A 17,754-nucleotide genomic window follows, 5' to 3' on the forward strand; every position below is an offset into this window, starting at 1 on the left:
TTTGTGCTGACCAGACAGATAGTTGTGTGTATCAGAGAAATTAGCACAGCAGAGTTCATTATAAAACAAATCTACAGTAGTAATATGTAGTTAAAACATTATGGCCTGTGACACAACTGAAATAGTCCCTACTGACTTTAACTGCTGAAGTGTGCCATTAGCTGCATACAGCACCAATTCACACTGCTCCACCAAAATGTGTTCCACTTTTAAAAAATTCAGTGCTAGATGCACGGCCACAAAACAAAATTTTGTCTACTCTATTCAGGTACATCACTATATGAGTAAAAAGGTTTTTTATAGCTTTTCACTGTAGAATTATAGCACCTCAAAGTCTAATGAAACTTCTGCACAACAAGCAAGCCAAAATAAGTAGCCACAACACTTTGTGACATTTAACCAGCACGTGTGAAAACCTGCACATGTGAAGATACAAAAAGAGACCTGTTAAAAGAGAACCAAAAAAAAAAAACAACCTTTAATTGATCTATGGCTCAATAAAATTATTTGGCCAAACCTAAAAAAATATGCAAACAGACAATTACATCCCGATATACATACAGGCCCTGCATGACACAAAATGGTGGATGTGCATAGGCAGAGCAATGTAATATGGCTGCAGATAAAATGCTTCTAATCTGAGCATGAAACCATTTTAGCAACAATAAATACTCACCTGGCATCATTTTTGAGCCAGCAATTTTTATTGAAAAATCAAAGTAAAGAGATTCACTTTTTATTACCACATGTCACATTCTTCAATGCCAGATCAGCCAAAGGCAGATTTAAAAGCGGGGATACAAAGAAGGTGAAAACTGCTTCTCATGGCGATTTTATTTTTGATAGCAGAGCTACACTGTCCTGACTTTTTGAAAAACAAAAGTTCCAAAAAATGAGATGTGCAAATAGGATGCCCCTACCCTTCCCATACTTCCCTTCTAGGAGTTGTACATAAATCTTCCCCCACCCCGCCGGGGTGGCGCAGTGGTTACGACGCTCGACTACTGTTCCCAAGGACGCGGGATCGAATCCCGGCCTCGGCGGCAGCTTTTCGGTGGAGGCGAAAAGCAAGGCGTCCGTGTGCTGTGCGATGTCAGTGCACGTTAAAGAACCCCAGGTGGTCGAAATTTCCGGAGTCCTCCACTACGGCGTCTCTCATAGCCTGAGTTGCTTTGGGACGTTAAACCCCACAAACCAACCAACCAACCATAAATCTTCCCCAGAGGTCAGCACTATTAAAATCTCCCAGAACTTTACAAACGCGACTCAAGCACCCAAGCTGCAATATACCGTAGTATAGGCACTCAATGACGGATTCAAAAGATTTCAGGCAGGATACCAACACTTTCTCAAACATATACGAAAGCTACAGTTCTTACCAGACAGAGAAACACATAAGGTGTAATTTCTCAAGCACTACGATTAAACAATATTATGAGAGAAATAAATAATGCCTTGGGTATCTTTCTACTGCACACAGTAATAAATATACAAAAGCTCTGAAAAAAAAAAAATGTGTAAATATACATGACTGAAAATGGAATACACCAATTATATTAAGCAACTTTGTTTATAACAAATACATATGCCTCAAGCCCAGGCACCTTCGTTTTTTTATGCCTCTAGCTTCATTAAGTGAACAGTGTAATCTTTTTCAACAGTCACAAGAAAATATACTTTAACATATTTTGTATGAGAATAAAAAATAGCCACTGGGTGGCTATCTTCAATGTAAGCATCACAGGGTTTTTACTTATGTTGGAATTCTGGACACAAGTATATTTACAGCTCACAAACCCATCCTAGATAGGCAGACAGCTATGAAAGAAGCAAATGCCCTGATAACACTGCAACCAGCTCCCAAATAGATGTAGTGCACAGATTACAATCCTGATGCGCCATGCAACCCTTGCACCATGCAATGATCATGTACGTTTATGGTGCATGTGTGCGTAGCTGTTATATTATGACGCCACTCTTTTTAACAGTGTACTGTACTGGGTACATGGATATGGTGGAAAGTGCGAACATTCTTTAGTCCAATGAAACTGCCCTTGAATATGGAATTTAACATAGTTACAGCACATTCCATAGATATACATTAAGCAGCAACCACAACACTGCCTTCTTCCCCTATAATGCACTGCAAGGCTAGAAACAGCCAGAAATGTGCTATGCCCTTAAACCTCTCTCTTCCTGTGGCACTCAGTCTGCTCCAGGCCGTGGCAAGGGCCGTGTGCGGCCACCATGCATTTCCACAAACTGAATGAGGGAGCGTGGGACCTCGCCTGCCCGATAGCTCAGTCCATACTTGGCCACAGCACGTGCAGCCAGACAGCGCAGGGTCACCTGGGTTTGAGTGCGCAGGATCACCTCTGCAACACCCGTGGTCGATGCCTCTGCTGCCGTCTCCCCGCGTGCATTAGTTGCATCTGCGTGCACACCCGCCTCAATGAGGGCCACAATAATAGAGTGCAGAGTCAGAAAGTCACTGATTGGCTTTTGATAAACAACAATGGCGTGCAGCGGCGTGTTGCGCCTGGCATCAACTGCATTTGGATCAGCTCCACAGCGCAGCAACAGCCTGGTAGTGTCGGTGCAAGGAAAGTGGCAGATGTTCTTGGTGTGAAAGTCGTCTACAGGTGTGTCTGCACTCACGCACAAATGTAGAAGTGTGCAGCCATCTCGGGTAACCCTGAAAGAAGCAAAATAATTGCACCTAGAGTGAATTAAGCATGAAAGAAAATGAAATAACCCCAACCTGCCTGCACAACACTTTACAACCGCTGCAGAGTCGGCCTGAACTGGAGTTCCATGAGAGTGAACTTTTTATTACTCAGACAACGTAGGAGCATTTTTTTTTTTGCATCTTTTTCGAGAAAAGTCAAGCCTGCTTATGACGGCTACAGATATAATCAATGCCCACAAGCATGGTCAACATTACAGCAACGGAAATTTTTTTTTCCTTTTCAGGAAACCCTTAAAGGCTCTCGTTACACGGGGAGTGGTAAAAAATCAAAAATGAAGATACAAGAAGGAACATCTAACATGAGTAACTGAACAAAAAAAAAAAGAAACAAAAAAAATGCAATAACTTAATAGTCAACAGGTATCAAAATGAAGTGGAACAACAAAACGCAAAATGAACGCAATAAAAAAACCAACCTAATAAACTTAATGAAAAAACAAAACTCAAACACATAATGGTGAGCAGGACGGAACTAGAAGAAAACTACACATCGCTTTCATTTTTTAAAAGTCATGAAATGATGTCGCATTTGTTTCAGTTGCAATTGTGGAAGGTAGCTGGTTCCAATCATTAATGGTTTTAGGTATGAATGATTTGGCTACAGTTGAAGTGCGGCATGTGATGCGTTTGATCTTGAAAGGATGGTCACGGCATGGAAAAACTGCTGAGAGTGAGTGAAAGAAATCATTGTGAAGCAACGGATGACGATAAATTTTATCAAAAAGAGTTAAGCAAGCTAGTTTGTGACAATGGGGAAGGTTTTCAAGACCAGCACGAGCTTTTAGTGCAGTGATGCTAGTAAAATGTGAGTAGTCTGAAAAAATGAGCTGAGCAGCACGGTTTTGCAGGGATTCGATGTTATCTTTGATGTAGGCTTTATCTTGGTCCCATAAAAAAAGCGGGCTCAATTTTAGGTCAAATAAATGTAATATATAAGCAAGTATACGCATAAACGCTGGAGCATGTCACAGGTTACATATTAAGAGTCCACGTGAATGGTTAGTAGCTGCTAGAGTCAAGTTAATATGATAGTTCCAGGTCAAGTCTGACAGAAGGTAAACTCCTAAATACTTGTGAGAAGAAGCTGTCCCAACTGCTATGTTATCAGGAGAGTATGTGGTTGGGATGAGATAAGAATTTCTAGTAAAGGAGATGAGCTTCCTTCCTTTTAGAGGGGTTTAGGGTCATTAGCCACAACTGGGACGAAATGTTAATAGTATCGAGGTCAGCCTTAGAGCTGTGCACGGAGTCGGGGCGGACACCCCGACCACAAACACACGAAACATTTGCAAAAACGCGAATACGGCCATGGTGCGTTAGACGTCTAGAATGCACAGTATTTTCCCGCATCCTCCACATGAGAGGTAGTCAACCCGCCTTTCCTCCCAGCCTGGTTGCCGCGGATGGATCTTTGGTAGCCGTCAGTGATCGAGTGGAGGGGCCACTTATGGGCTATTTAGTTTTGAATTTCGCATTTAAACTTGGGTAACATTGGCGTTGATGTTTAGGCAACCATTTCAAGATTCGCGCCACGCTGTCACCTATCAAACGTCTCTGTTGTGGCTTACTTCTGCCTCGACGTGGCCTCGTTTGAAGCGGGACATATAGCTCAAAGCATCTACGGTGCAAGAGTTTCATGTTTCTCTTGTTCTGAAAAGTTCATGCGAAAGGCGCACTGTTAGCCAAGCAAGGTCATCCAGTACTTGGCCACAAAATGAATCCTTCGTTTAAATTTAGAGCTAGCGCACTTTTGGAGGAGATAACAAGCTGTTTACCGAAAACTTGCTTTCCTGTCAAAGAATGTGTTAGTCATTCCAACCACAAGTTATAGCATCGAAAGAAATTTCAGCGCCGCCAGCTTCATTATTTAGGAGCGTCGCAAATGCCTCAATTCAATGCACGACTTGTTGCTTTTGCACAATAAGCTAATTCTACGTATGTACTGTGCCTCTATATATTCAGTAAATTTGTAATTTTAAACGTGAGAACTCAACATTTCAAGATCTTGGATAAACTTATCATCCTGAAATTATTTCGTTCTATATCTTAGCTTCAACTGCATGACGGGATGGGCCGGGCTCGAGCTTAAAATTTCGGCCCATGCGAACCTCAAGTCAGTTGGTAAAGATTGTAGGTCACAATCATTTGAAATGGTTCAGTACATAACATAGTCATAAGCAAACAGTCTAGTTTAGGAAGAAATGCAATATGACAAGTCATTAATAAATCTTAGAAAGAGCACTCGGCCAAGTATGCTCCCATGGAGTACACCGCAAGTGACATGGGAAAATGTTGAGTTAGAGCCATTAACAGAAGTGAACTGAATGTGAGAAATTTTTTACGAGATTAAGGGGGGGGCTTAGTTTTGCAAAAACACAGTTTATATCAAGTAGGTAAAGAAAGTGCTCTGTCAACTGATAGAGTGCTTCACAAGTAATCTTGCTCTATGTGTTGCTCTCCAAGTTCCAGAAATTGATGAATTGTTCTGAAATTGAAAACAGTAAATCCCATAAACAAATTTAGTGAGGCTTTCCTGAGATTGTTTTGCATAAATGTAAAAACAAAAAGCCCCTGGGGGAGCTCTTATCAATATTTCAGCCTCCCCGACGTTGAAACAGAGAGCAAGCAAGAATATGATGATGAATAATCTCATAAGTAACGAGTTCACAAACAAAAAGGAAGCGGTGCAAAGCATATGTTGGCACACAGATTAATTGCCGACACACAAGCATTGCTCAGCCATATGCACAATACGAAACTAAAGATGAGGTTGTCAGAGATTTCACAACACTTGAAATAGTAATGCGAATCGTTTTTATGTCATTATAGATATGGGACTAGTGAACATTTCTATCCAGTAAAGCTTTATGAAAATTTTGACATGCCTGAAATTTCATCATTTCATTATTTCGCATCTTTGTTTAAAATGATCGTTTATTGGTGCAATTTCTCCAATGGCTGGAGCACATTCACTGTTTGGAGGATGCAAGAAAACAAGGATAGATGGGGAATTACACAAGTGCATTCAGAGAGACGTCACTGTGGCACCAGTCACTATCCACTCAGAAAACCGAGAAACGACTGGTTATCCACAAGTTCGAAGGAAAGACGAACAAAGTTCAAGTTCATGCAAAGCTATCAGGCTTTACAACTCTTCCCTAGCATGAAGAAAATGCTCCAAGCTGAAACTGTTGTCTGAATTTATTATGGAAAGCTCACACAAGATATGCCTGCCTAAGTTATAATTATACCAAAAGAAGTTTTAAAGAACAAGCGTTCATGTTGCCGCCTGCATGCCTTGAGACTTGCCCCGTGCCGCTTTTTAGCTTCCACTATACACTGTCCTAAATTTTCCAAAGAAACAACTGAGTTATACACTTCCTAACTATTTTTGTGTGTTTCTGTGCATAGCACATACGAAATTAAGCTTCACCTTAAGATTAGGCATGACATTGTGTGCATTAATTGCCTCGTCACTAATGCTCGTGCCTTGGAATCCCGCCTTCACTTTGACTGTCCAGCTGTCTCACCTCGAGTGCATTGCTTTGCCTTCTCAGCATACGCCTTACAAAGTTTCCATGGTCAACAAAGCACTACCATCAAGAAAAGATGCATCCTCAAAGGAAGGAGCCACCCTCCACCCCATTACACGTATCTGGTACAGTGTCAGACGACGCGGCCACATTAGTACTAGCCACAGGTTCCACTACACGTGTTAAAACTCAGTAACACAAACACACGAGATTATTCGTCTACACCACGCTGGTGTAGACGTTCACTGATCACCAATTACTACTCACTAATTGATCAGCCAATGAATCACACTATCAAACACCCCCAATCAAACAGTACATATATCACACACACTCCATACAAGGCGTTCACAATTTTACTGGCACATTTTTTTGTGTGTTTGGTGTAGACATGCAGTGACTAGAACAAAGACGCGCCATCTGTCTTGGCAAAGACACATCATGTCAGTTCTGGTGGCTGCCGCATGCCAGCACCACCCAAATGTTTTCGTTGGCACGATTTTCGCTCATCCTTGAAAGCGCCCTCTTAAACCTGGGTGCAGAGATGGCATTTTTTCAGCACAATGAGCCAATTTCTGTTGTGTGCAAGGATTATTGCATCTGCAATGAAAATCAATGCACTGTATATCAACCAAAGGAACAGTGAAAAATTTTGAGGTGAGTCAACAAGAGAAAACGTGCCTAATGAAGCTGTGCACATCAGATTAGTGTCCAGGCTGACCAAGCCTATTTAGACATTTATAACCCTTTCCTTCACTCACCCACTGACAATTGCTAACCAGCCCACAATGAGTTCGAACGTCAGTTTCAAATGCTTCAGCGCAGTACCTTTCTTAAACATGCTATATAACCTGCCTTGAAGATAGAAGACTGAAGTATAAATTTCTTTTTAGCCTGTCTTTGTACTGCATTTTACAGCCTTCTGAACCCCCTGTGAGAGCAGCGGAGTGCAAAGGCTAAGAATGGCCACCTCCGCAAACACAGCTTGTGCCCTGAAACACAGCAAATTTTGTGATTCAGCACGACCATGGTTGATTTTGGCAATGACTTAGACAGCAGTGACTCCGGCAATACTGTCTCATCATACAATGTTAGTCAATAGGTTCAAAAAGACCTATGCAGCCAGCCCAGAAAGTCAGTGGCAGAGCCTCGATTAGTTTATCTGAGTCAGTTTTGCTTGGCTCAGTGGCTATCTTGAAAAGGAAACAGTGGTTAATGAAGTTATCGGTCTCACTTTTAGAGTTTCCGCACCATTTGTGCGGGATATGATAGCACCTGTGCTATGAAGGGCTCATTCTGCTGTTTTGCACAATGGCTTGCCTGCCTATAAGGCATAAGTAATTGTTTTCGAGCCAGAAAACTATAAATGTTGTAACTTCAATTTTTTAGACAATATTTGATATACTAGGCAGGCAGACATTCTGCATAATCCAGTTTCTTCAAAATTGTTTTATTTTTAAATTTAGCATGTCTTTCCATGTGTTGCTAAAACTTTACCTAAAAAACTTGATTTCACAAATTATAATATTAAAATAAGGCTAAATATATTACAGAAAATCATACTATTAAAAGGTGTGCATAACTGGCTTCATTTTAACGAACTGAATTAAATTTTACACCTACTAGTCCTGAGGCAAGAACAATTTAATGAAAACTCACAAAATACGACCACATTTCCAACCATATGGAAAGAGTTAAAGGACAACTCCAGGGGATCTTCCAAAATTTTGAATTGATGATCCCATCTCATTTCTTGGAGAAAGACCCCTGTCTACAGTACAAGAAACCATCTTTCAAGATAGGCCAACTAAGTTTAACTATTTTAAAATGGCAAAAACTACAAACCAAAACCAAAACGTAGCCCAGACAAAGACGACGCTCTAGTTGATGTAGCCAGGTCACAGATATTGAAAAAGAAAAAAAGAAACGCTCATATGCAGATTCAATGGCCACCTGCTGGCAGCATTAGTGCTCTGAGGCCACATGATGCGAAGGTCAGCTATGCTTGAGGGCAGCTTTCAGTCTGTTGTACTCATTTTTCATGCCACATTGCCGTCACAAAGTGAAGCTTTGCATGACCCCTGCTCGCATGCTTCACTACTGAAGGCATTGCACAAACCACCAACTGCACCTTATTTTTAATGAGCAATTACTGTATATAGACACACAAACACACACCGTAATATACTGAGCAATCCCCCTCCCCCTCCCCTTCTCACATGGCAAAATTACCAAAAAAAGTGGAGGGGGCACTTTCCTGATAGTGCAACGAAATTCAAGATGGTGATGACAAAATTTTACCGCAAACAAAAATAACAATAAAATAAAAATCAAACACAGTTCCCATGGATTTAAATTTTTTGTTTTAGTCCATAATCAGGCAGATCGGGCTTAGAAGTGTGCACGGAGAAGTCGACGAGCCCCATACTGTGTTCTCGCTACGCCGCTACCTCCGATGCACACTGCTTGGCACCTGCCCTTGGAGTCTCTAGGCCCGCTATTTAAATATGTTAATTTCTCATTTCATTTCAGCATCAGCTCCTCTGGTCGCGTGCGCCTTATGTTTCACTCGCAGTGGTCATCAGACGCCAGCCATCAGCATTTGGGCATGTGCATATCCAGGCAAGCCAGCTTCATAGGGGTGTCGTTTTTTTGTGTGTGTGATGTTTTTATATTTGATATTGAATTTGCTTCTTGGACTGGATGAGGCTGGCACTGCTGCCTCGGTGACGTGTGTGCCAAGGATAAGGAGCCTTTTCCGGTGTGGGGCAAAAATGTGAACTCAACTATGAAGTTACGGGGGTACGTGCTCGGCATTTTACGGTATATATACATATATTGTACTTGTAACAAGATATTAGACATCTTATGATAGGCTGCAGCTAGCTTGAAAGCGCCATCCGCCGTGGCCTGGTTGCAAGGTATGGTTAGGCTTGGCGACACCTCGCGAGCATGCTGGTGAGCAGTAAGTCACTGCAAGAAGCATGGTTGCATTAGTCCCATGTTACCTGTAAGTTTATGTATTCCTATTTTATATATTAAACTATCAATATAGTGAACCACTTTGCAATCCCCTTCAAGTTCAATATAGTATCTAGGTTTCACTGTAACACTTCCAATATGTGCAAAAATCGACTCGTCTAACAGAGCCATATAGGGTCACTGCTGCCATAGCCACAGCACTTGATGCACAAACTTGGCAACTTGATTGGACAAACTGGGAAGCAAGCATGTCAAGATACTGGAAAAATATTACTCGTTGCGAGATTCTGTTTTATGGGAAATCAGAATAGAAATAAATCCCTTTCTGATGATATATTACCATTCTTTTGATATTCACAAAAACACCATAAAAAAGAACACAGTTTCATGAAAAGAATTCCAAAATCCATCATGTTTAGCTGCATAGTGGGCAACTAAGGGTCTTAGTGATGACAGCTTTTTTTCTCACTCTCAAAACATTTCAAACCCAGCCTCAGCGAACTACACAGCTTAAACCAGAAGCGAACTCCTTGACCCATATAGTTTTGACAAAGACTGTACAGTGCTAGCGCATGTGCGGAATGAAGCCTCTGCTAGTGCATAACACAGAGCTGCACAAGCAACATCTTCAAAGTTTAGCCAACTGTGTGCAACATTTTTTTCTTGCATTGCACTGATCAATATGATGCACAAGAAGTTAGGGCAGAATATACCAGTCACTCCTGGGGGTGGTGGTTCAATTTAAACCATGTGGTTTACAAAATATCAATAGAAAAAATAAGGTTCTGCATAGCTTCCTTATTAAAATTTCTTGCTGGGGGAGAGGGCAGCCATTCCATTGGCCCAGTGCACGATTCAAGCTCTTACATTTCAGCATCTCACCTGCCCAGCTGGACGAGCCTGTATACAAGTCGCATAAGCTCATGTTCCTGACTAGATGAACTGAAGTGGAGCTTGCTCACAACCACCAGCAGGTAGAGTGCGGTCAGCAAGTTGGCATCATTGTCCTCATCATTACCAGACTCCAGCTCGTGAATGGCAGCCGACAGGATCTGGGCCACAGCACCTGGAGGCACTTCCACTCCCACATGCAGCATCTGACTGAACACCTGGGAAGGCAGAGGCATGAGAGATGGGCCCCTTGACCACTATAACCAGAATGAGGAGGAGAGAGAAGGCTGACCAAAGTGGGTTAGGGAAGGGGCAAAGACACGATGAGGTTGACCTCTCGGATTATAACTAATATGTAGTGCCCTTATGGTGTTTTTTCCTTTGTTTACTTAAGATGAGGAAGCCAAAATGAAAGAAAAACTACTTCGTGGAATACTGCAGAAACAAAGAAACACGACAAAGCATGAGCAAAATACCACGAGTTGCGAGTAATCTGGCTGCGTCTGAATATTTGTTTGGCTAAACAAAATATGCTAGCTAGCTTTTCACTGTTGTCAGATGATTGACAATCAACCTGCTAAACATGAACAAAATAGATGCCCTTTTTTATTTATTTTTTTCCAAGTTAGAAGAGGCACAGATCTTAAGCAGGTGTCAAAGGGGGGTGTGGCTGGTTGCTGCCTAGGCTTCGAAAAATGCCTCAGAGTAAAATTCTGCATCTGCGTAAAATGAAAGACTTGAACTTTGTAAAGGATAGAATTGGGTTTTTAAATTACACATAAAAAAAATCGTTTTTTTTTTTTTTTTTTTAATTTTGCCCACCCTGTTCTCTTAAAGGAAGCTTTTCCATTAGCCCTTCCTAGCACCTCATGTCAAGACCAAACAGTGAAAAGCAAGAAAGGATATCTTAACCAATCAAGGATCACAGGGAGGAAATGCCTTAGTAGATGACTTTGACAATATACTTGCAACAAGTCTGTTGATCTCGTATGAGCAATCAAGAAGCTCACTTGGGCAAATCGCAAGAGGTCCTTGCGCAAGGAGAGCCTGGCAGCTGATCGCAGCCGAAGAGCGTGCAGCCAAAGCAGCAGGCAGCGATCAAAGGCTGCACTGTCAGCAAATACTGCGCCCCTGTATGTCACGACAACGAAAAGAAAGGAATGAAAAGGAATGCATGTTTACAACAAGTGTTAGCGCCATAACTAGTTATTCCCAAGCCAACTATAATCCTAACTATTAAAGCATGGAAATTACACTTAACTCTATCACATATCTGTTCAATGACCACACCATCTACAAAAGAGTGTAAGGAATTCATAGAGGCTTAGGAAGTGCATCCAAGTTTTCTGTAATTGCTAGCACAATGGAAAACCACGCATAACTGTCATCAGAAGCCTTCGGGCCACAATGTTTGCTTTCAGCCATGCAGTGGAGAATTTGAAGTAAACATTGAGTTGTAAACTCCTCTACGGCAAGAACTCTTGACCTGACCGTTCAAGGCTCCTTGGTATTCAAGAGACTAGAAAATGTGCCAAAGTGGCTGAAATGAAGACTGTGAGGATGAAAATCTTTATGCAGAACTACATATCTTGGCAGCTGCTAGCATATAAAATCGAGTCTGATACTAAGCACCAATGGCGAAAAAATCCACAGAAGGTAGTAATATGATGTCGTGATAATGGGTACAAAAACAGTTATCAAAGCTAGTGTTTTAACAGAGTGAGACACGATGGCACACATTAAAAACACTACAACAATGGACGTGAAGAGGATAGTAAACAAGTAAAGGAAGTTGCAACATGAAGCATAAAAACATCACACAAGGTTAAAGAAAAACAAGAACACATCAGAGGTACACTTTTCCCACATCATGATGGCTGCAAGTAATGCCATTTCCTGCCTCCATTATGCGTCACTGTGACGACTACTTAACATCCTGTTTGTGCACCCATTCACCAGAAGGGAAATGGCATGGTTGAATGAACAGCTCGTGTCTGTCATCCATTTGCATAAGCTGCCACTGTTTTGTCTGCTACAAGAAGCAATACTGCATTAATGAACCCCGTTTTCGTCAAGAAAACAAAAAAAAGGAAGGAAGATAGGTAAGTCTTGGTTTATCGGGATTACTGCCACAAGGTGACTCTGGCTATGAGGGATACTGTAGTGGAGGACTCCAGATAACTTTGAATGCCTGGTACTTCCTAATTTGCATTGACATGACACAGCACACGAGTGTCCTGAGTTTCACCTCCATTGAGGCACAGCTGCCACAGCTGGGATAAAAAAAAACCCAAATCCTCGAGCGTAGTAGCCGAGTGCTCTAGTGAATCAACCACCACAATGGGGAAGGGAGAAACCTATGTGCTATGGAAATAGCCCAACATCATCAATGTACCCATAAACTACAGCAGCTCAATGCGAGCATAACATCACTGCCCCCCAGCCCTTGATGTGGCAAGATTATAATTATAAAGAAACAAAACCTATGCTGTTTTTCCATCACAAGTGTTCCATCAAATGGGCATAAAAGCCTAACAATAGAACATGCTTTGATGAGAAATGAAATCAAGTGCATGCCATTAGATGTGGTAGTTGCTTGCACACTTCATTTATTTGCGTAAGCTAGCAGAAAAGGATGTAGAAAAGGAGCTGCAGTTATATACAAGTATAGCTATGCAAAAAGTAGTCTATGCTGTGAGAAACTGGACACCTAAGGGAATAAAATACAGCAAAGTGCAAATCAGCAAAACTGAACTGATTAGCTTAATCCATTCTGTGCCCATATGTACGAACGTGTGGCTGTGACCTGAACACTATATCAAATCCCGCCTATGCAAGGCACAATTTCCATAAATGTGGATGTTACAAAAATGGCTTAAGTATAAAAATTTTAGTGGAGAAAGATGCCAAATCAGGAATGGAAAATGAATGATAAATGCTTGAAGTTCCCAAGATATGCTGATTTAGTTACATAAACTCTCATTACGATAGAAATGGGTTAAAGTAAGCATAATTAGGATATTCACAACAGTGCGAGTCCCAATTTGTATATATAAAAATACAACAAAAAGTGCATCAATAATTACTTGGAGAACCTGTAATTTACTCAGTGTAACCCTGAAATGTTCCTTACAAAAATTACCTGGAGTTACCGATGAACCTGTAATTTACTCAGTGTAACCCTGAAATGTTCCTTACAAAAATTACCTGGAGTTACCGATGAAGACGTGTAAAACCCCAGTTTGGTACGATTTTGCTTTGGCGGTTTAGAATTGAGAGACTGCCAAAAAGTGTGGCCAATCGTTAAACATCTTTAGTTAGTTCAGTTTTGGGGAAAGAAGCAGTATCTGTCTCACTTCTTCGTGGACACCTACACTTATTATTAATGGCATACGACTGGAGATACATATGTTGTCGGTTTGAATATCTATCGCAAACTAGCCTCGAACTTGACTAGCAGATGGATGCTAACGGGAAGTGAAATGGTACCGCATCACCCTGAACACTGCACAAAGAATGGCTGAGTCACAATTTTGAAACAAATCATGTTATATCCACTTGCTGTCATGTTCTGCGCCCACATTCTGGGGGCCCCACTCGTGAGATAAGGCTTTCGCCTTAAAATCTGAAATTATAAGTCTGCATTTATAAGATCATAATCTGTACGTGAAGGGATTAAGTAAGTGGCTGGGACATGCTGGTGGTCATTGTGAGAGGCTTCTGTCCTGAAATGAACTTAACTTGGTTGGTGATAGTGACATTTCTTTATATATAATACATATATATTGCCACAGAACCTCATATGCATTCTGAAAAGTTGCTGAGCACTTAAGGGGCCCATGAAAAGCTATTTACTATGACGACTGAACTCGATTGGCATTGATTCAACGAAGTTCGCGAATGGCCATTGTAATGCCAAGGAGCATTGAAAGCAGCCCCGCATTCACCCTAAGGTGAAACGCAAGACAAACTTATAAAAAACAAACTATCTTCTGGATTAAATTATTAAGACTAATTAAACAGCTTGTCAACTAGTTTTCGCAAGTCAAAATGATCGCTCTAGAGAATTTGCGATGTCCAGATGTAAACAAATTGACGCTTTTCTAGATGAACATTCTTCTGTGGCATTGCGGCATGCTGCAGCGTTTCGTTCATGTTTGCCTTTTACCACGCTTTGCGACAACCGAGACCAAGAAGAGCCCCACATGTGCTTCTAACGACAGCAACTGCAAACGCAGCGAAGATTACCACCGAACTGTGGCAGCATCGCTGGCGCAAAATTAGTGTGGCGATTGCACATTGTTCGGCATCGTTCCGCCGTTGCTTGCCTGTGGGTTATGATGAGCTGTGAAGTACTCGAATAACCTTCTCTGAACAAAGTTTCATTTAAACATAGCACTTAGTGCGATATCTGCCTCATATTGTCCTGTTTCACTTCATATTTTTACTGGATGTTGTTACCCATGGTGCCATCTGTCGGATCACACGCTAACTACTCAATGGTCATGAAAATTTGCCGTGTGGCAGTGGTGCTTCTCGATAGCCCCCGAAAATTTCAATGGCCATTCACTTAATGTGCATTCAGATTGCCCATGTGACATAGGTACACTTTCGATCCTCACCGAACTCGATCTGCATTTAACTGAACGCTGATCGAGGCTGTCACATGACAACTTTCAAGTGCAATCGAGCCGGAGCCTGCTTGGCTCGAAGGTCCTTCCTCAAGAACTCTTGAGCACACACATTCGATAGCGGGCGCCCCACCTTTGACGACGCCAAACACACACAAAGGAAATTTTTCAATGGTCATTTAAGATGACCATGTAGCACCGGATGCTTCAATCCTTCTTGAAAACCTCAATGCAGATCGAGTTCAATGAGGATCGGAAGTTTTTGTGACAGAGGTATAAGAAACTTTATGTCAGACTTATCTTGAACTAGGCATTCGTGCAGGATGCAGGAGAGTTCATGAAGCATCAACAATAATATATGACGTCATGACCAATACCCTTTTGCATTACAGAAAAAGCTTTGTATTGAACAATGTGCAGAAAACACTAAAGAAAATGCACATTTCTATCGCCGTGTTTACTCAAAGGTACTGTGGAAGATGTGTATTCACTAAGAAATGAACTTTACTCCTTATAGTGTGTGTGTGTATTGTGTGTGTGTGTGTGTGCGCACGCGTGCGCGAGCATGAAGAACACCAAAGAATTGTGGATGCAATGCTTCTGTGGAATCTGCCATTCACTCATCTTGCTCACAACCTCAATGTGTGTGGCTTTTCCCATACTTTGTGACCTCATAAAATGTGTTTCTGCAAAAAAAGAAAAAAAAAAAAGGAGCACTCCAGAGAAATGCTGCTTTCTTCTCTACTTTCTCTAGGAGTGTGAAGATGTAATCCCCTGCTCAGATTCATGTACAGTCTTTGTCAAAAGTGTAGAGCCCAGGGAGTCTGCTTCTGAGCCACTTCGTGCGGATTGTAATGCATTACCAGTGTTCTGAATCTCTTGACGATAAGAAGGTATTTTGTCCTACCCTTTGCAATGGACTAATGCTATATCGGCGCCACTACACGGCTCAGAAGCAGACCCCCTGGGCTGCACACTTTTGACAAAGTTTGCACAAGCAAGCAATGACCAATTTTTTAGCCTGCATTCTTGTAGAGTTGCTCTGTCTAAAAATTAAAAACTGCTACCAAATCAGCCTCATCACCCGGGTACTACGCTGATGCACAGTAATGCCGAGTGTGAGCATATTTATAGGAATTGAGAAAGCAACCCAATTTACCCACATAGGTCAAGTTGAATAGATCACTGAAACTTGATTCCAGTTCCTCCTTTCTACCTACTAGCACAGCATCATAAAAAGGCAATTTTTCTTATTTTCAGTATCTTTTCCAGCAAGCTGTCACTTTGGAAGTACTCGGCATGCTCCACTAATGTAAGCAGTGCAAATGCAGCGTTCTTCTGTAAAGGTAGCTTCAGAAATGCTAACTAAACGCAACCAAGAAGACCTGAAGGCAGGCGACAAGGAAGGGTGTCAGACACTAAACCTGACACACCGTGTGCCTTGCGTCGCCGGCAGAGGTCCACATGCCACATGCACCGTTTCCTGTGGACAGAATACTCCCATTCTAATCAGTCCGCACCTGTAGACGACGGGGTGCGAGAGCTCCGGGTTGTGCTGCCCCAGGATGCGCTCGCGGATCACCAGTGACTCCATGTGGAGAATGTGAGCGTTGTCTCTAACGGCGAGAAGCTCGTCCCTGGTGGCGCACTCGACACGCGAATCGTACGCAATGACCACAGGGCCACGCACCTTGGGCAACCGCGGTTCGCGCTCCCGCTCGCGCATGGCCAACTCAAGGAAGTGGAAAGCTCGTTCCAGGCTGTAGTTATCCTTGTCGTTAGCGAACGACGCGCCCAGCAGTTCCAGCGCGTCGATCTTCTCGCGGCGTGTGCACCACGGCTGCTTGACGAGGTACTCGACCACCTCGGCCTTGGTGCGCTCCGCAGCAGCCAGTAACGGCGTCATGCCGATTCCGTTGGCCAGTACGCGGGCATCGGCGCCGAGCAGTTCGCGCACTATGTCCAAGTGTCCGTGCTCGGCGGCGAACTGCAAAGCCGTCGCACCACACAGAGCCTGCACGTTGGGGTCGGCGTTCTGCGACAGCAAGTACCGTACGACGTCCAGATGCCCCTTATAGGCGGCGATCATGAGACAAGTGTTGTTGTATTTGTTGGGTATGCGGATGTCGGCACCGTGCTCGACAAGGAAGCGAACGATGTCCAGCCGTCCGTCGAAAGAGGCTGCTCGCAGCGGTGTCGACGCCGTGCGCGTCGGGTGATTTACGTCGGCGCCGCGCAGCACGAGAATGCGGACGATGTCCAAGTGCCCAGCCCCAGCTGCGCACCACAGAGGCGTCGCGCCTTCAATGACGTAGCCATCGAACTGGACGGTGCCTTCCTGCTCAAGTTCAACCGCGGAACCGAAGTTGTCGAGTAACCTCTGCACCACTTGCTTGTGTCCATTGCGAGCGGCGATGAGAAGTGGTGTGCATCTCTGTTCTCTGTCTACTATCAGCGCTCCGAGGTAGTCACGGTAGTCGCATTTTGGGACGGTAGCCAGCAAGGCGTACAGAGTTACCGGGAGACCGTCGCGAGCGGCACAGTAGATCTTAAATCGGAGAGACTCTTTCAGAGCGTCAGCCATCGCCATTTGCAACAAGACTCGCAGTACACTACAGCCGTACTGTTCGTGGAAGGGAGCCTAACAAAGTTGAATACTCATTGTTACTCGCACGGCTGGCATGGCTTCCCCAACATCCCGTCTTTCGACATAACACAGAGCGCTATAACACAGCCACACATGCCACCCAAGGTATATGGGCCACCCGTGATCAGTCACGTGACAGCAACAACACAAATGAAGCGACACTACGATCGTCGCGCCACCACACTTACAAATCCCAAAGGTGTTCACGGCCGGTCTCGAGGGAAAGTGAGGTGTTTAAGCTGTTTTTTCGAGCTTTCACACGCACAGCGATGATATAGTGCCTAGAATATAGCGATGAGGTGCTAGCCGGGGAGTTCGTTT

General features: G+C 43.0%; 1 protein-coding gene across 2 annotated transcripts; it reads right to left on the reverse strand.

The window, feature by feature from the left end:
* Positions 1-720: 720 nt before the first annotated feature.
* Fem-1 (protein fem-1 homolog B) lies at positions 721-17,599 on the reverse strand. Of its 2 annotated transcripts, none has more exons than XM_084593876.1 (4): positions 16,220-17,599; positions 11,166-11,286; positions 10,147-10,373; positions 721-2,695 (listed from the first exon to the last, which is right to left on the reverse strand). In XM_084593876.1, exons 1-4 carry the CDS (start codon positions 17,374-17,376, stop codon positions 2,206-2,208), a joined length of 1,995 nt encoding a protein of 664 aa, XP_084450002.1. In that variant the 5' UTR covers positions 17,377-17,599; the 3' UTR covers positions 721-2,205. The 2 variants fall into 2 exon arrangements, with proteins under 2 accessions (XP_084450002.1, XP_084450003.1); XM_084593877.1 differs by having other exon boundaries at positions 16,307-17,597.
* Between the last annotated feature and the right edge of the window lie 155 nt (positions 17,600-17,754).

Source organism: Amblyomma maculatum, chromosome 2 (assembly GCF_055883805.1).
Source record: "Amblyomma maculatum isolate TAMU_Amacu chromosome 2, ASM5588380v1, whole genome shotgun sequence".
NCBI lineage: Eukaryota > Metazoa > Arthropoda > Arachnida > Ixodida > Ixodidae > Amblyomma > Amblyomma maculatum.